This window comes from Manis javanica, chromosome 4 (assembly GCF_040802235.1).
Source record: "Manis javanica isolate MJ-LG chromosome 4, MJ_LKY, whole genome shotgun sequence".
NCBI lineage: Eukaryota > Metazoa > Chordata > Mammalia > Pholidota > Manidae > Manis > Manis javanica.
In genome coordinates this window covers 15070921-15089870 of record NC_133159.1, presented here as the reverse complement: position 1 = coordinate 15089870, position 18950 = coordinate 15070921, and the positions used below count along the sequence as shown (strand labels likewise).

The window sequence follows — 18950 nt, the reverse complement described above, 5'->3', positions numbered from 1 at the left end:
ATATAGACCAATGGAATGGAATTGAGAGTCCAGTAATAAACCCTCATTTACAGTCAGTTGATTTTCAACAAGGGTGCCAAGATGATTCGTTGGAGAAAGGACAGTTTTTTCAACACATGATGCTAGGACAACAAAATACCCACCTGCAAAAGGATAGTGTTGGGCCCCAAATTCATACCATATTAAAAAATTAACTCAAAATGGATAAAAAACTAAAAATAAGAGCTATAATGATAATACTCTTAGAAGATAACAAAGGTATAAATCTTTGTTACCTTAAATAGCCATTGCTTTCTTAGATATGACATAAAAAAAGCATAAACAACAAAGAAAAAGGATAAATTTGGACCTAATCAAAATGAAAACTTTTGTGCTTCAAAAGGCACTATCAAGAAAGAGAAAAGAGAGCTCATTGATGAGAGAAAATATTTGCAAATCATGTATCATGATTAGGTGCTCATATCTGGAAAATACAAAGAACCCTTATAACTCAAGAATAAAAAAGACAGCCCAATTTAAAAAATGGGCAAAGGAGTTGAACACACTTTTCTCCAAAAATAAAGAAATGGCTAATAGCATATAAAATGATGCTCAACATTGTTAGCCACCAGGGAAGTGTAAATAAAAACCACAATGAGATACCATCTCATACCCCCTGCGTGGGCCATGATAAAAAAGATAGATAATGACAAATGTTAGTGAGGATGGGGAGAAATTGGAGCCCTCATACACTGCTGGTGAGTATGTAAAACAGAGCATTTGCTTTGGAAAATAGTCTGAAAGTTCCTCAGTTGGTTAAACACAGTGTTACCATATGACCCAGCAGTTACACTGAAAAAAAAGGAAACTAGTATACAAAAACTTGTACACTAATGTTCACAGCTGCATTATTCATTATAGCCCCCAAATGGAAACAATCATGAATGGAAAAATGCAATGTGGTATATCCACACAATGGAATATGATTCAGCCATACAAAGGAATGAAGTACTGATACATGCTACAACAATGGATGAGCCTTGAAAACACTATGCTAAATGGAAGAAGCCAGGCACAAGAGATCACATACTGTATGGTTCTATTTCTGTGAAATATCCAGAATACGTGACTCTACAGAGACAGAAAGTAGATTGGTGGTTGCTGAGGGCTGGGAGTTGGGGAGAAATGTGGAATGACCACTAATGAGTATGGGGTTTCGGGGTTTCTTTTGATGTGTGGCAGTGTTTTCAGATTGACTGTGGTGATGGTTGTACATCTCTGAATATCCTAAAAACCACTGAATTGTACACTATAAATGGGTGAATTTTATAATGTGAATTATATCTCAATAAAGCTGTTATACAAATCACTGTGAATGATTTTGATGTACAAAAATATATAAAGATTATTCCTGTGAACAGCATTGTCTACATCCAACTTAGAAATGGAGCATTATTAATATGACAAAGCCCCTGTGTACCCATCCCTCCCTGATGGTTCTCTGCCCACTGGTGTCCTACCAGGTAGCCTCTGTTCTCAGTTGGTTACATGTGGTTATCATTCCCATGAATCTAAAATATCCTTCTTTATTAATCAGACCTGCTCCTTGAGGAAATAGACTGTGTCAGCTGGGGCTCAGGGAGAGCATGGATTAAATGCTCATTTACATGCTGGGGGCAGAGGTGAGAGGGGGAGAGAGGGTAGGTGGATGGCAGGGTAGGTGGATAGCAGGGAAGGTGAGTGAACAGGTGGAAGAGGGGAGGGAAGACTGGATGGATGAGCTGATCAGTGATGAGTGGCTGGCTGGGGAGGCCGGGGGGATGGTAAAATGTTTGCATTATCTTTCCTGCTCACTGCATGTCATCCTTTGCTTTCAGCTTCGGGCAGCAGAGGTGGAGATCAAAGATCTGCAGTCAGAGTTTGAGCTAGAGAAGATCGATTACTTGGCCACCATCCGCAGGCAGGAGCGTGATTTTATGCTGTTCAAGCAGCTCCTGGAGCAGGTGCAGCCCCTGATTCGCAGGGACTGTAACTATAGCAACCTGGAGAAGATAAAGCGCGAGTCCTGCTGGGATGAGGACAATGGCTTCTGGAAAATCCCCAAGCCAGTCATCATAAAAACCAGCCTCCCAGTAGGTCAGGAGCTTTGCTGTCCCCTTGGCCCTCCCCGCCCTCCTCCACAGCTTGCCGTCCTGCAGACTGGCAGGGAGCCTCGGGCCTCTCTCCCTGCGGGCGGGCCGTGGGTGCCACAGACACGTGAGCCTGGGTATCCAAAATGCTGGGGCTTAAAGGGATGGTGTGTTCCAGACAGATGTGGCTTGGAATTCTGGCTTCCCCACTCCCTTTGTGACGTCTTTGGGATCAGTGTCCTCATCTGTGAAATGACCTTCTTTAAAGATGGCGGGGTGGCTTAAAATGTGTTAAAACCCTTAGCGCCATGCCTGGCACATTTTAAGTGTGTGGTACCTCTTATCATTATCATGATCATCACTGTCATTATTTCATCCCACAACGACCCTGTGAAGGACAAAGATTATTGCACCTATTTTGCTTATGAGGAAGCTGACTCTCAGAGTGTAAGTGAGCTTATGCAAAGTTACAGTCATAGCGGTAAGTTACAGGACCAGGGATAGAAATGAGCTGTCCCGTTACAGGCCTGGGGCTCCTTTTGTCACGGACCACCTGTGAAGGTCACTGCCTCTGGGCTTTGATCCCCTGATCGTCACAAAGAAGGGGTTGGATAAGATGATCCTGAGGCCACCCCCCCACCTCCATTGCTTCTTAGAGTCAGATCAGACTTGCAGTGGATCTTGCTGCAGTCATGCAGCTGGCCCTGCCTACTCAGAGGGCAGAGGCTATTACATCCTCCACTGCCCCCACCAGGCCTGCTCCTGGCCGAACACAGTGGTGGCTGTGTTTGTCCAGGTCCTGCATTTCTGATGTTTATGGGTGGTCGCTGACACCATCCCTGCTGAAATGCTAACCAGCTCTATTTCCCAAATACTGTGGGCAAGCAGCAGTCTCTCTCTCTGTGCCAATTCCATGCTGCTATCTTGCCTGGGCACAGGGAAATGGCTTATTTGGCATCCAAGCCCTCCTGTCATCTTTCCCAAAGTCATCCCTTTGCCAGGCCTGACCCCCCAACTCTGGGGAAGGGCTGCAGCCCACCCTGTCCCTCTGGCCCTTCTTCCAGGCAGCAGTGACCAACTTTTGTTTTCTCATAGCAGTTTCAACAGGGCCACAGAACAAGCCAGCCCACAAAACCTCTGTAGCAGACAATGGTGAGCCAGGCACGGTAAGTTCTCTGGGAGAGGGAGCCGGAGGGGGGAGCTGGCAGGGCTTGTCCCAAAGGTGCAGGGGATCACTGTAACTATAGGGAACTGGAGTCTACCGTCACCCCACCTAAGGATGAAAGCAGGGCTTAAGCCTGGATCCTTCCCAACACCCAGATCCTCAACTTCCTCCAGCCCTCATTCAAAGGCATTTGCGGTCATAAAGATCAGAAGGAAAGCAGATGGTTCAAAGTTCATCCTGCTGGTGAAGGACAGAAACTTCAGCTTCAGTCCCAGAGGCCCAGCAGTACATGCTGGCTCTCTAGGCCCCAGCTGGCATCCTTGGACTGAAAGGATTCTCAAAGGATCCATGGAACAGTATCTGGGATTCTAAAAGTCACTTCATTTTCCTATATCCTATTACAACAGAAATATATATCCTTAAAGTCAAGGTCCCTTCCTGTAAAGGACCTGATAGTAAATGTTTTAAGCTTTGTGGGCCATATAGTCTCTGGCACAAGTACTCAACTCTGCCATCATTGCACAAAAACTGTCATAGACAATACGTAAATAAATGTGCATGGCTATGTTACAATAACACTTTGTTAACAAAAATAGTCTGTGGACCAGACTTGGCCCATGGGCTGTAATTTGCTGGTCCCTGCCTTGAACCATTACAGATATTTCAGAAAACCCACAAAGAATATACCTTTGCAGTCATGATAAGGCCACTCATAGATGAATGAATTCCAGCCAAGCATCTCTGCTGGAGCAACTCAAGGTGGCTGCAAGGAATGTCTCAGGCTGGTCTATGGCTCTGATTGGCTGTCTTAGAAAGCTTAACTTTGTGAAAAAGAGCAAGTTTCTGACAAAAACATTCTTAACTTGGGACCACAATGGGTTATATTAGTCAGAATTTGTTTCCATCCAAGTGGTAGTTACTCAATCATAAGTAAGATCGGAAACTTATTGGACCAGTTTTAGGCATGGCTGGATCTAGGGGCTCAAATAGTCGGGGTTCTGTGTGCGGCTTCACGCCATGGATCTGCTTCCTTTGGAGTGCTAGCTTGGTGCTCAGGCAGCTGGTCTCCACGCGGTAGGAAAGATGGCTGCTGGCAATTGGTGATCAAACGGGAAGAGAGACCAGTCTCCTAACTCATCCTTAAACAGACACTTGTGGAAAGATTCTGATTGATTCTGACCAGCTCATGAGCCTATACTTGGACCAGTGACTAAGCCCAGAAGATGTAGTTCTGTGATTGATCCAGACTGGATTACATGTCCAGCTGTGTCACAAGGAGGTGGGTGAGAGTGGCGTTATTAGGGTGCTGTGAATGATTATCCTACCAGGGTCATACCAAGTGGGAGAAGGGTAGTCCCTGAGGAACAGATTCGGCTAAGAAAACTCTACCATAGTGGTGGAAAATAAGAGTCCTTGATGATAAAAATGTTGGGACTCCAGTTCTAATGATCTCGAACATGCCTTTGAGCTGAGTACTGTGTTCCCTGTTCTGTGAATATGTTTTGGGGTTTGGGGTATGCAGGATCAGCTTTACCCTTGCTGGAGCTGGCAGGATGACCTGTTCTGAGCTTCTCAGGAGAGAACAAGGCACTTCCCATCCCAAGGAAGCAGTATGGGTGTAGATTTGACTGGAGACTGTGACTCCCCTGACCTGAGCTGCCTGGATCCCATCCCAGGAGACTGGGGTCTGTAGTAGGGTGCATCCATGCAGGCAGTGAGGCTCAGGGCAGCCCCCGCTGCCCAGGCTTGCAGAGGCAGACAAACCTTGGGGAAGGGCCCAGCTAAGACGCAAGGGTTCTTACACAAACAAGGGGTCTTGGCCCATGAGATCTGGAATCTCAGCAGGAAGAAGACCGCTACAAGCTGATGCTCAGTCAGAGCGACAGTGAAAATATTGCCAGTAACTACTTCCGGTCCAAGCGGGCCAGCCAGATCCTCAGCAGGGATCCCATGAGGAGCCTGAGTGAGTACCCTGCCTCCTCTCACCCTCTGGCCCCCTGGTAGCCCTCTGCTAACTAGGAGAGGCGTGATGGGGTCAGACTGGCCTGGGCTGAAAACCCCTGTTCCCTCTCCGAGCCTCAGTTTCCTCAGCTATAAACTGAGGTGGATATACCTACTTCTCAGGATTAGGTGAGACGAGGTGGGGAAATGGCCCAGCCCAGGGAGTCTCCCCTTTCCTGTACCCTTTCATCTCCTGCTGGAGAGGGGCAGTGTTTGCTTGTCTCCCCTGACATGCAGCAGGCCCTCCACAAACAGCTCAGGGCCCTGGCTTGGGGTTGCATGAGTCTCTGGCAGTTACTCACCAGCCTCCTCAGATGCTAGGATTGGGGTTTTCTGCCACTGAGCCAAGCGGGCAGACAGGGCCACAAAAGCAAAACACTCTGAAAAGCAAGAATTGAAAATCACTTCATTCTTCTGTTGTTAAAACTAAAATCAAAGACCACAGAGCTTCCAATAAACTACCAATGAAAAGCAAATCTCAATGCTATTTTGAGGTTATTTAAGAGGTAGAGTCAGTAGAGTTGAGGAATAGGACAGGAGAATAGAACAGCAAAGAAACTGACATAACCTGACTATCTGGCATTGTGCTGATGTCGCACACAAGGAAACTGAGGCTGAGAAGGGGCTCCCCAACTTGGGAGGAGCTGGGCTTTGAACCCAGGCTTGTCTGGCTCGAGATCTCAGGCTGCCTTAGTCCAAGGCTTGAAAACTTCACACCCGGAGCCCAGACCTGTTGGATGCACATGTAGTTTTAAGCCCGAGACGGCAGCCAGAGCAACTGCTCAGAGCTCGGGGTCCCAGCTGTGGGAGCAGGCTCTGGCTGGGTGGTGGTGGGCCAGACTCCCCACCCCACACACGGAGTGTCTTCTCTCCACCCCTCTATTCCTCACTTACCAACCCCTCTGTCCCTCTCCACAGCATATCACAACCTGCCGCCAGGCCTCAGCTCTCCACTTGGCAACAGCTCTGCCCTCCCGCCCACCCAGGCCCCTGAAACGCCCCAGCCCCGGCCTTTCCGCCTTGAGTCCCTTGGCATCCCCTTCACCAAGACCAAGCGCAAGAAAAGCAAAAGCAGCTTTGGCAGGGAGCCTCTGTGAACACAGCTGCCTGCTCCTGCCCTGCCTTTGGGCTCCTGTGAGACTGCCGGGCCCTCCCCGGGGCAGCCCCAGGCGGGTCTCCTCCCACCTGCTCCCCACAGTAACCTGGGAGCCCAAGGAAGTCTTTGCCCTGGGAAGACACAGGCCCTTCCCTGACACCCACAGAGGCCACCTCTGTCCCTGTGGCATGAGCCCTTCCGAGGCTGGACTATCCTTAGAGAGGCCCAGCTGTCCACACCATGTCAGTTTCCATCTGCTCACCTGCCACAGAGCCCACCGTTTGTGCCCACCAGTGTTGTTCTGTGCCTCGATGGGCTCAGAAGCCTCCGCTCTGCCTCACGGCCTTCGCTTGCAGCCCCCACAGAGTGGGCAGCAACTTCCTCATGGGTCAAGCTCAACATCTTGGTAACTGAAAATTGTGCCTCCGCCCAGTAGGCCCCACTTCCGGGGAGGAAACCCTGTGGCTTGGGTACAGGAGTCCTGGAGCAGCTGCTCCCGGGCTGCCCACTCCCAGCTGCTTGGTGGCCTGGAGGAGGCCACTCCACGCTATGCTGCCCCAATAAACTGCCTTTTACCAATGAGCTGCTCCTCGCTGCTCCTCTGACAGCGTCACTGGGGCCCCTCCCTGCTGCTGCTGCCCAGTCCCCCTGGGGAAGCTCACTCGGGAGCAGGGCTTCTTAACCCTGAGCATTTAAAGCAAACAGGTTCCAGGGTTTCTGCAACACCTTGCAGTCCGGAGTACAAATGCACTATTCCAGGGAAAGCCTCTGAACTGTCGTTCGATTCTCAAAGCATCTGTGACCCAGGGAAACAGAGCCCTTGTTTCAGAAAAATAGAGGTAAAGTTTTGCTGAGGCCCAGAAAAGGCCCAGGTTTTGACAGCCTGCACGGGTGTGCTGACATGGCCAGAAATGAATCCAGGCCATCCCAGCTACTGAGGATACCCTCCCCTCACCCACTGTATCCCCCACCTGCCCTGTGGGAGGGGCCCACAATCTGAGGGAAAAGGCTCAGCCTTTGATGCTGAGCCTCATTTTTCTCTGAGTTGCATCTGTGAAATGGGGTTAATACCCACCTCACAGGGTTACTGTGACAGTTAAATGAGATGAGAGTTCTGGGTGCACAGCAGATGCTCTGAGTTAGTCCCCCTCATTCCTCCTCTGTATTTTGTATTAATTCCTGTTGGGCCAAAGAGCTCATGCTCTGGAGAAGTTGGGGTGGAGACTTCTCAGGTAGGCTGCAGTACAGAGAGTGACAGGAAATGAGTCCAGGTTTTTAGGGGGAACAAAGTGCCCTTGTGAAGGGAGCAGCATTAGATGGGGCTGCCTTAAAGGATGAAGATACTGGGAATGTGGGGAGGGGGCTCCTTATAGAGGGAGCTACATGAGAAAAAGGCAGGAGGTGGGTAAGCTCAGGGTATATAAAGGTAGAGAACCTGCCCATGGAGCCCTGAGTGGGGACTGAGAGGAGGAGGTTGCCAAAATGAATTCAGGGGCAGTTCTGAGAGTGAAGAGCCTTTGGGTGTCCCTGAGTTGTGGCACACTCCCAAGCAAAGGTTGACAGCGTAAGTCCATGTTAAGAGGTGGATTGCTGTACACATTGAAGGTCAGAGTAGAGCTGCTGGGGATGGAGAGAAGGCAGAATCCATTAAGCAGATGCACCAAGGGAGGTTTTGACTTTTGCCCCCACATTCTTGGCTTGGTGGACAAGTAGGTCAGAAAGAATGGCTGTCTCCTCTCTCCACTATTACCTAAACCATTTGCCCCAGGATGGTGGTTAGGGCCCAGAGCACAGTTGAGGTCTTGGAGCTGCTCGTGGTAGCTTTCACTTAGACCCGTGGTGGGACTGAGGCAGGTCTGATGTGAGCCAGGTGGTCCCTGTATGGACTTAAAAGGAGTGGGAGCCGGCATTACTTAGTGGATGCTCAGCCTAGCTCTGCACTAAGTGCTTCAAATCGTGCCCCAATCTTCCCAAGAGCTCAGACTGTTCCAAAGGCACACAGGTGAGTAGGAGAGCTGTCCTCACTATTATTTCTATTCTAGCCTAGGGAAGTGGCCTGGAGAGAAGTGAAACTCCAGGTAAACAGGGCTAATGAGGCAGAGCTTGGAAATGAATCCAGCTAGAGCTTTTCAATTGGTAGGCCAGTCGGCCGCCCATCTACGCAGCCTCCAGCGTGGGCCACCAGACTCGGCAGGGCAGGCCTGTGCCAAGGCCCCTGGGCCCGTGATAGGCCAGGAGAGTCAAAGGGCCCCTTGTCCCTCATCTTATTTTTCCAACCCTTTCCTCCCTGGAGATGATGGAGGTGCAGCCCGGTTCCTAGTCTCGATTCTGTCCTCGACCAGCGCGGACAGGGGTGGTTTGGGATGGCAGCCGCCACCACCCCAGACCCTGTCCGGGATGCAATGGTCCAGACCAAAAAGGCCAGGAACTGTCTGTTGAAGAGGCGGGACATGGCTCCTGGCGGGAGCTCGGCCTGGGCGGAGCCAGAGCGCCCTCGGCCTTGTTGATTGGCAGTGGTTGCCGAGCTGGCTCTCTAAGATTAAGCCTTTTCCTTTGAAGAGGCGGAGCCGAGTTTCTCTTCCACCAATAGGGTTTAGAGACTCCGCCTCCACCAGGGACACTTCCGGTGGTGCGCCGCGCTCCTTGCAGTCCCTAGGGGCAGCTCGGGTGGCGGGGCCGCGGCGTGCCCGGTCACTTCCGGGTAGTGCTCCACTACCACGAGCTGCGATTGGGTAATTGCACACCCGGTCCTTCCGGCGTCCAGGTGCTTGAGTACTTTGGCAGGAGGAAGATGGAGCCCTGTACAGTGTCCCGTGCTTGGTACCTCTTGTGGCTGCTGCTGTTCTTGCTTAGCTTAGTCTGCGCTAGCGGCCCCCGCACCTTAGTGCTGCTGGACAATCTCAACCTGCGGGAAACGCATTCGCTTTTTTTCCGAAGCCTTAAAGGTGAGACTGAGGTCCAAGGGGGCGGCGGCTGGGAGTCGGGCCGAAAGGTCCCGGAGGCAAGGGTTTCGGCCATCCTCCTGCTCGGTTTCCATGAGGGGACCGCCCAGGTCTGGCCCACCTCTGGGGTGGTGGGATCAGTTGTGCAGTCCTGCAGCGTGGTTTCCCTTTGTGTCCCGTCTGCTTCAGCTCCCTGTTTTCTTCTCCACCAGACCGGGGCTTTGAACTCACGTTCAAGACTGCAGATGACCCCAGCCTGTCCCTCATTAAGTACGGAGAGTTCCTCTATGACAATCTGATCATCTTCTCCCCCTCGGTAGAAGGTAAGAGCTGCACGCTCCTCCCAGAACACGGATTCGAGGCCGAGGGCTGATCGATTGCTTTCTTCTGGATCTTGGGCATTTTCTGGGTCATGGGGGTCACCAGCCCAGCGCGCTGTTGTTGTCAGAGAAGAGGCCAATGTTAACTTCTAGAATGGGTCCAGGAGGGGACTACGCTAAAAGACACAGTTGAGGATTGTGGGGTCAAGTGTTGCCACACGGCATGAGACGGTGGGGGCTCTGCTATTCTGAGGAGGGATTTTCTCTATAAAGAGCCTGATAGGAAAGATGGAGAGGCCGCGGTTGGATTGGCCTGTGTGATAGAGGAAATAGCATGTTGTTCATGTTGTTCACTGTAAAAAGGCATCGTGGTAGTTGATCTTAAGAATTAAGATGGGTTCATAGTTCTTAGGCTGAAAAAGAATCTTAGTGATGATCTAGCCCAACCCTCTATTTGAGGCTGGAAAGATAGGTCCCAAGCCTAGTAGAGGGCTAGTTATTGAACAGAATGAGTATTTTCACTAGATTATCCAGTTGATACTGCAGTATTCCTGTGACAGAGAGCTTATATCTTACGAGGCAACACATTGCACTAGTGGACAACTCTGTTAAGTTCTTATATTAAGCTGCAGTTGTCTCCTCTGTCCTACTTTTGTTTGTGGGGGCAGAGGGGTGGTGTTGGGAGTGTTTCTTATACTCCCCAGGGCAGTTGAGAATAAATCTAATGCTTATTTAGCTTATAGGCAGAGCCTTCACATACTCATAGCCTATTCTCCAGTTGTCTACTCATAGTTGTTTCTTCTCCAGACGAAAGATCCCCAGTTCCTTTGGCTATTTCTCTTTGGCCATGCTCTTCTGGTGAGCATCCTGGCCATTCTCTTCTTCAGTGGCTTCAGTTTATCTTTTTCTCCAGGGACTCAAGTTGTCTTTGGGATAAGACAGGACTGCCATCTTACCTTCAGTTGACCAAGCTTAGAAAATCTGGTTTCACTGGCAGCTACTTTATTCTCTTAAATTCATTTGAGATTGTTCAGCCAAATCCCTCAAGTATTTTGCCCTAGGCTCCTGTCATTTGTCCCATTATCCCCAGCTTCCCTGTAATGTGTGTCTTTGGAATTGGCTTTTTGGAGGCAAGTATAGTTGGGTGGATGTGGCTCCAGGGTGTACAAGTTAAAATCTTCAGTTTACCAGGCAGGTGAACAGAGCCTTCAGCAGGTTAATTGTCATCTGCCAAATTCCTGCTGTGATTGCATCTCTGAAATCGGTACTGAACAGGGGCCTGGGTGAGATGGTAAGGACAGGGAACCTGCCTTTGAGGAGTTCTTTCAGTCTGTCTTCGAGGAAATAAAATTAAGGACTTGAAACAAGTCACCAAACCCTGTGTTAGGAAGCACAAGATGGATGTATGGGATGTATGACTTGTCCAAGTGATGCTCAGGAGGCGGTCTGGGAATGTCACAGAGAAGGAAAAGAAGCTCTGGGTGAGACTGGTTGGGAGAAGGTTGAGGTAGGCTGTTGGTGGGAGAAATGTCTGTGAGCCTGAACAGTGTTTCTCAAATCTTAGTCATTGCTGTACCACCTTAATTTTTACTGTATTTCGTATCACTTGTGTTAATATTTTCTTCAAATAGACCTGCCTTTTAAAAAACAAAAATAACATTTTAAAAGGAAACCAGTAATGAACCCAGGATCACCACCGCAGATGGAAAGCCAATATTATGACTTCCGTTCAGTAGAAGGTAACTGTAAATAGAATCAGTATAGTGCTATCTCAAGTTCTAGCCAGTCTGTTGCCCGCTGAGAGCATTGAGCTTGAGGCTTCCTCTTACAAGAGATTCGCAAGTGTTAGGGTAAGTGCTAAAACCAGTATCAAACTAAGACATTCTCTTTGATGGAGAAAGGTTGGCAAATAATTGGAAAGGAAATAACAGAGATTCAAGGGCACTTAAAGCCTTTCTCCCACATCCCTGTTGTCACCTTTTCTGCCCCTGGCAGAGTAGGTCCCACACTTTGGGAAACACTGCTGCAGGAAATCCTGGGGAGAAGGCTTGTTTGTTGGGTGCAGGGGTTCAGGGTGGGAGTTGGCCCCTGCTTCGAGGACCCATTTGTGGTAGGTACTGTGACCGCTGTTAGCTCTCTCAGGTGTGAGATCCCGGCCTAGCTCCCTTCCCTGTGTACCAGCAGCTTCCTTGTCATCCCCGGACTCAGGAAGCTCCCAAGTCTCATGCAGGGATGGCCACAGAAGGAGGATCCTATCCTCTGTACCCAGAAAAAACTGGGTCCCTGCTTTGTAGATGGGAGAATGGCCTCAGAAAGATGAAGGCATTTCCTAGATTTAAGCCCAGGTGTCTCTTCACAAAACCTGTGTTCTTCCCACTGTACAAGGGTTTCTCACCAGTGGCACTTCCTGACATTTTGGACTGGATGAATCTTTGCTGTGGGAGGCTGTTCTGTGTTGAGCAGCATTCTGAGCCTCTATCCACTAGATACCAGTAGCCACCTCCTCCAGTTCTGACAATGGGAAATGTCTCCAGACATCCCCCTGAGTAGCAGAGTTGCCCTCTGTTGGAACCACCGTATTATACCAAGAAGCTGTTTGCAAGTTGTCTAAGATGCTGTCTGGCCTCTCTGTAGGAAAAGTGGATAGATGGCTTTCTAAATGTAGTATAAGAGGTCAAGTCCCCAGATCATGTTCTGTCCATGCGTGAAGGTAAAGTAAGGTGCTTTTTTCTCCCTGAAATTTATTCCTCAGAAAAGAGAGCCATTCTCATACTCAGATCTTTACAGAGTCATTATGGATTCATTCCCAACTGCCTGGTAGATGTTTGATGGACAGACTTCTGTGTCCAATTTCAATAAATGGCAATCCCATCCTTCCAAGTGATCAGGCCAGAAACCTGGGGTCGTCCTAACACCTTTGTCTCTCTGACTCACCCCCCATATCCCAGAGGCTTTGCCTTCAGAATAGGAGTGCAAGCACCTCCACTCCCCACTTCACTGCCTGGGTCTTCACAGTTGCTGTCTAGCCCATCACTCTGCTTCCATCCTCAGCCCCATACCTGATTCTCCACCGAGCTGCCAGAATCATCTTTTAAAAATATAAATCAAATCATGTTGGTTTCCTGCCCAAAAGCCTCCGGTGGCTCCTCCCCATGGCCTCAGAGGGCCTACAAAACCCTCCATGAACCGTGTTCCCCTCTTCACCTGGCCTCGTCTGCTTTTGCTTGCCCCTTCGCTCTCTCCAGCTGAGCTATGCTGGGCTCCTTGCTGGGATGCGCTCACCCACCTCAGGGACCAGGCAGTGTCCTCGATGCCTGGAATACTCTTACCCTCATGCTGCCTGGCTCACTCCAGCACCTTCGCAAATGTCACCTTCCTGACCAACTGTTATATAATAGAGCCCCCCACCATGGCCCATATATTTTTCTTCTCAGCACACAAGCAATAATCTTCCTTTAATGAATAAGTTGGTTACCAAGCATTATTTGATGTTAAACATCAGCATGTACTTTGGGGAAGACAATCTTGAGTCTGCAGCAGCCCTACTCAGTGCTAGCTTGGATGTTCATGGCTGTCATCTGGCTGAACTGATTGACCAAAAAAGGATATGATCTCAGTTACAAATGTTAGAAATTAATGAGTTGTTTTGATGATCACTTTAGTAAAAGTGGTATATGAGGTAATTCTGTTATGGCTGTCATAGACAAACATCTGTAGGGTTAATAGGGGCAAAAACTGCTCATGTTGGCGAATGACTCCTAGTGTCAAGTGACAGCATCATTCTCAGATTCAAAAGTCTCTTTCTGACAATTTAGATGGAAATGAAACTGATGGGCTTTGGAAAACTGTTAGGTGACACCGAAAAGTGTCATATAGTGATGACACAGATACTGATGTAAAAGGTGCAGGTGATGAGTTTAAATGAAGTTGTTTCCTGAAATTTGAGTGGAAAATGCAACATTTCTGACTGTATGTTTTATATGTAATTTGAAATGTTTGTAACTACTTGACAACCATAGTTGGGAGGTGTTTGACCAGTTCATTTATACTTCTACAAGTTTATGAATTTGAGCCATTACTTCTGGATCTTCACTTTGGGAAAATGGAGAATTGTCTCAGTGAGGGCTCGCTGTGTGGTGACTTTCCCTCTCGTTTTGGGCCTCCTGAGGGCGCTAATCTGTGATTGGGGCTGGTCTGCAGTCTACCTTCCCTGCACAGATGTCAAAGGAGCAGTGAGAGGAACCTTCTGTCACTGAGTCTGGTGCTTCTTTCAGATTTTGGAGGCAACATCAATGTGGAGACCATCAGTACCTTTATTGACGGTGGAGGCAGTGTCCTGGTAGCTGCCAGCTCAGACATTGGTGAGTCTGACCCAGAGGTTCTGGTGCTTTCCACCATTTGTTCAGGGAGTTTGGAGAGCTTTACAAATGGAAGCTGTCAAACTGGCATTCACGGGGTGGGCGTTGGCCAGGGGGTGGGTGAGGGCACTCAGAGCCAATTTTTCCCTCCTGCGCTTTCTTGGGACTAGAACCAGGGATGTGTGGAACCTTTAAGGGCTGGAAACCTCATTTTCTCCTGTTTGTTTTTTCCTTGTTCGTTTTGTTTTAGTGATCTTCTCCTACAAAAAGACAAGTAGGAGGCAGCTACTTGCGTAGACCCCAAAGCCTTCGACAGATTATTTTCAGAAATAATGAGAAGTGGGGGGAGAGCAGTGTCCTGAAGTCAGTGTACTTGTCACCCAGTTTCAGCAGTGAACAGCACCTGGCCACTTCTGTTTAACTATTTTCAGTATTGACAGATTTTTAAACCATACAGTGTGGGTTTCTTGTTGGGTAATGTGAGGAAGAGAACCTTGTAAGTCCAGGCTTTCCAGACCCGGTCTGCCTGAGGCAGTTACTTTCTTCAGAGGGGGATTTTTGTGCAGAGCCAAGGTCACTGTGTATTTGTGGAGGGAGTGAGCTAGGTTGTTTTTACTCTGTCAGTTGAGGTTCTGACCTGTGCAGGCAGAGAAGACCGTGCTGTTGTGCAGGGGCCCAGCTGGGGCCGAGCTGGCCTAGCGAAGCTGCAGGGCTCTAGGGATGACCAGCGGAGAGCGACTCACTGGGGCAGGTGGCACTGCTTGGCCAAGGACCCTCCTGTAAGGGCTCAGCCAGGCATCTCTTGGATCTGTGCAGGTGACCCTCTTCGAGAGCTGGGAAGTGAGTGTGGGATCGAGTTTGATGAGGAGAAAACAGCAGTCATTGACCATCACAACTTTGACATTTCGGACCTTGGCCAGGTAATCAGGCCTGTTACCTTCCAGGTTTCAGGCCCTTACAGCAAAGCTCAGGCTGGAAACCAAGAGGGAACCGGGAGGGACGCCCTGGCCTGGGGACCCCTTTTCCCGACCACCTGTCTTCCCTCTGCTCTTGCAGCATACGCTCGTCGTGGCTGACACTGAGAACCTGCTGAAGGCCCCGACCATTGTCGGGAAATCATCTCTAAATCCCATCCTCTTCCGAGGTGTTGGGTGAGTGAGCAGGGAGAGGCCAGCAGAAACCTGGGAGAAGAGGGGCTCACTTTTTTTGTTAGGAAACCAACCCAAAAATTATTTGGGGGCATTCCTTTTCCCAGAGGATGTAGATGTGAAGAATTTCTGACATTCAGAGTCAGACCTCATTGTTGCTCCAAGAGGAGAGCTATTGTTGCATTGAGTATTTGGCTGTTAAGAAAGCAGGGTTCACGCCTGTGAAGAAACAGCCCCTAGGGGACCCCAGGTTTTGGGGTCAGTGTTGGCGTTCTCTTTCCCTTCTGTAGGATGGTGGCCGATCCTGACAATCCTTTGGTGTTGGACATCCTGACGGGCTCCTCCACCTCTTACTCCTTCTTCCCGGATAAACCCATCACCCAGGTGAGGGCCCTTTGCAGTCTTGAGGCCACTGGCTCCTGGCCCAGTAGCAAGGTGCCTTTTTATTTGAAAATAAGAATGACACAGGAAAGCACACTTGGTGGAGGCTGATGATGAGCAGTTGGTGGGAGCGGGCAGTGGGCAGACACAGTGGGTCTCAGGTCCACCCTCAGGAGGGGCCTGGGTTGTTCCAGTCCAGCCTGCTGTCCTCTTGCCCTAGAGGCCCAGCTGCTTGTCCTTTGCCCTGGCTCTCCAGGATGACAGCCTCCTGTTGTCCCCAGTATCCCCATGCAGTGGGCAAGAACACCCTCCTGATTGCTGGGCTGCAGGCCAGGAACAATGCCCGGGTCATCTTCAGTGGCTCCCTTGACTTCTTCAGCGACACCTTCTTCAACTCAGCAGTGCAGAAGGCCGCGCCTGGCTCCCAGAGGTAGATGCGGGGCCTAGGGGTGTGTGGTGGGCCTGGTGGGGAGGGGAGGACTCAGAGGGGGAGCTAGAAGTGTCAGAGGCGAATAAGGATCTTCAGGTGCTTTAAGGTTATTTGAAGACTTGCCTTCATTGCCATATTGCTGGTGTTGGCGTTGGCTGCGCATTCTTTCAAGGTAGTAACAGCTTATGTGAGACTTTGGTAATTGTGTATTTATTGAGCAGGTGACACCCAAAAGACCACCACCTGACCACTTTTCTTTTTTTTCTATTCCCTTTACCCAGAGTACCCAGATGTGTGCGGCCTGCAGGCGGAAATTAGCTCAGTGCTGTTCACCGTGGGGAGCAGGGGTGTGGTGCTCAAGCCTCCTCTCTCCCCCTTCTGCAGGTATTCCCAGACCGGCAACTATGAGCTGGCCGTGGCCCTCTCCCGCTGGGTGTTCAAGGAGGAGGGCGTCCTCCGTGTGGGGCCTGTGTCCCATCATCGGGTGGGCGAGCCCGCCCCACCCAATGCCTACACCGTCACTGACCTGGTGGTAAGAGCTTCCTGGAGCAGGAGGGCCCCAAAGTTTGGCCAGGTTGCCTCAGGCCAAAAGCATGTATGGAACACTTCTGTGTTGGGCCTGAGGGGCTTAAATCATCATTGTCCCTAAGAAAGTCATTTAGGTGCAGAGGGCCTGGCAGGTAACCCAGTACCCACCCAGTGGCCCACGGCTGGGTGGTGGGGGCTTGCCCAGACTTTCAGAACTCCTGGGAGTCCCTGCCAGAGTCCACGTGGGGCCTCAAGCAGCCCTGGGGGTGGCAACCTCCTGTCACTGGCCACCCCTGGTTAACTGGTCTTTCGTCTCAGGAGTACAGCATCGTGATCGAGCAGCTCTCAAGTGGCAGGTGGGTCCCCTTTGATGGCGATGACATTCAGCTGGAGTTTGTCCGCATCGATCCTTTCGTGAGGACCTTCCTGAAGAGGAAAGGTGAGGGAATTCTTGTAGGAGAAAGCTGCAGGCAGTCAGTCCCCACTCTGACTTGCTCTCGTGAGGCTGAGAAGTACTGGGAAACCCCTCCTGGTTATTTGTCTTGGATCTTCCCCAGGCGGCAAATACAGCGTCCAGTTCAAGTTGCCTGACGTGTATGGTGTGTTCCAGTTTAAGGTGGATTACAACCGGCTAGGCTACACCCACCTGTACTCGTCCACTCAGGTAGGCACGGGGCTCAGTCCTTGTTTGAGCCGGTGTGTGCCCTGCCTGGGCTCTGGAGTGGCCAGGGCCTGTCACCTCTGTCCCATTGCAGGTGTCAGTGAGGCCACTGCAGCACACGCAGTATGAGCGCTTCATCCCCTCGGCTTATCCCTACTATGCCAGCGCCTTCTCCATGATGCTGGGGCTCTTCATCTTCAGCATTGTCTTCTTACACATGAAGGAGAAGGAGAAGTCTGACTGAGCGGCATAGGGGTGGAGCGGCTGGTAGTATTGGGCTTCTTCCCTTTATGGGGAGTTGTTTGTTTTTTAAGCTGTGGGACAGTGGCACAGCCTTACCTCAGTGGGAGATGCGGCATTGAGTATCGGGTTTGGGAATGACTGTTATGTACATTTCCCCACCTAATGCCAAGAGGCATTTGTCACACGTGCAAGCACTCTCATTTCTAAAATAAAGAGAAACATTGCACCCGAACTTCATCCGGCCCTGTTGTGCTTTACTGATGGCAGGGAAAGGTGCTGGTCAGTAATGACCGGACACAAACTGGTAAGTGGCCTCTTTCAATTTTGCTGAAGACTGGACTGCATTTTAACTATGAGACGACAGCTTCCTAACTCCTTAAGGTAAAGTAAGGTCAACAATACTCTGAGGCCGGTGCAGAATCACTGAAGTGGGAACTCCAGGGTACTGTGCTTGTCTTAAAGAATTACAGGATTGCTTGGTGGAAAAGAACCTTTAAATATACATTTACTTTGCTCTAGGCAGTAATTGTGTTCGTAAAAAAATAGGTACAAAATTACCTGTGAAATCCCTTCCCTATTGTTGATCTCTGCCCACAAAATTTTCTTTATGGTATAAGAATCATGCTTAAAGCCAAATACTCAGTTAAAGGCATGTACATACTCTGCAGTTTTCAATGTGCATTTAATTTTTTCACAATTTCCGTTACGAAATGCTGGTCAAAAGGGAAATTAGCAAGTTTAAAACACTACATTGTTAATTTCCATTTCCTTTGTCATTTTAGCTCTGCTGGACTCAGTTCAGTAGCTGGAAGAGCTCTCTAGAAATACTTCCTCAGAAACGCCCTCAAAGGTGCTCTAGAATGTGTCCCTGCAGCGCAGTGGCTCCCTGCTGCTCAGGCCTCACGTGGATGTGTATTCATCCTGTGTATTCATCCGGGTACCTGAATATCCTGACCTGTGCGGATGTTTACCTTAGCTCAGGTAACGGGCAGGCTGACGTCATGGCTGCTGCCTTCCGGTGAGCCAGTCTGTTCCTGGAGCTAGGAGCACATGTCATAGTCGCCCTGCCACTAACAGCCACTGCCTTGGCCTGGATCCTCTAAAGGGTGGGGAGCACAGGTCTAACCCTCAGCCCAGCCTCATCTAACAAACCGGCTCGGCTAGGAACTGTTCAGAGGGCTGGGATGACATAACTGCTTATCAAAAAGCCCTCCCTCCAGCTTAACATCTCGTTTGGCACAGAGAACTCAATCCTTTGGATTTTACATGGAGAATTTACCACGTTATTTTTAGCAGTGATACACACACAAAAAAGGGCCTAGTGATTAGTTAGCATTTCTTTAGAGTTAGGCCCTTCATCTAGACTAGGGTTTGGCAAACTGTGGCCTGTGGGCCTGTCTGGCCTGCAAGCTAAAAATGGTTTTCAGTTTTTTAAATGGTTGAAAAACACTAAAAGAATATCACATGACAGATGAAATTAGTTTCAGTATCTATAAATAAAGCTTGATTGACACACAGCCACACTTACTCCCTCACACACTTAAGACTGCTTTTGTGCCACAATGACGA

The 18950-nt window shown here is 49.7% G+C and overlaps 2 protein-coding genes and 1 long non-coding RNA gene across 12 annotated transcripts in view; 2 read left to right on the top strand and 1 right to left on the bottom strand.

Annotated features, from left to right (window-relative positions):
* The window catches only part of KIF17 (kinesin family member 17), a 40381-nt gene extending 33742 nt beyond the window's left edge, over positions 1 to 6639 (top strand). For 3 of the 10 annotated variants that reach the window (XM_036999549.2, XM_073233335.1, XM_036999553.2), the window contains 4 exons: positions 1857 to 2115; positions 3204 to 3274; positions 5116 to 5236; positions 6193 to 6639. In XM_036999549.2, the coding sequence (XP_036855444.2) occupies positions 1857 to 2115; positions 3204 to 3274; positions 5116 to 5236; positions 6193 to 6371 (630 nt within the window). In that variant the 3' untranslated portion in view covers positions 6372 to 6639. The other 7 variants (XR_012130041.1, XR_012130042.1, XM_036999551.2 and 4 more) reach the window with 7 other exon arrangements.
* Positions 1888 to 6765, bottom strand: LOC108398640 (uncharacterized). Its single transcript, XR_001853474.3, has 3 exons — positions 6633 to 6765; positions 5577 to 5654; positions 1888 to 2021 (listed from the first exon to the last, which is right to left on the bottom strand). It is a non-coding gene; the product is annotated as an uncharacterized lncRNA (long non-coding RNA).
* A 2296-nt stretch (positions 6766 to 9061) lies between these two features.
* DDOST (dolichyl-diphosphooligosaccharide--protein glycosyltransferase non-catalytic subunit) lies at positions 9062 to 17613 on the top strand. The gene is made up of 11 exons (XM_017662760.3): positions 9062 to 9315; positions 9525 to 9635; positions 13907 to 13993; positions 14807 to 14910; positions 15047 to 15141; positions 15429 to 15522; positions 15801 to 15949; positions 16334 to 16481; positions 16796 to 16916; positions 17035 to 17141; positions 17233 to 17613. Exons 1-11 carry the CDS (start codon positions 9162 to 9164, stop codon positions 17380 to 17382), a joined length of 1320 nt encoding a protein of 439 aa, XP_017518249.2. The 5' UTR covers positions 9062 to 9161; the 3' UTR covers positions 17383 to 17613.
* The last annotated feature ends 1337 nt before the right edge of the window (positions 17614 to 18950 follow it).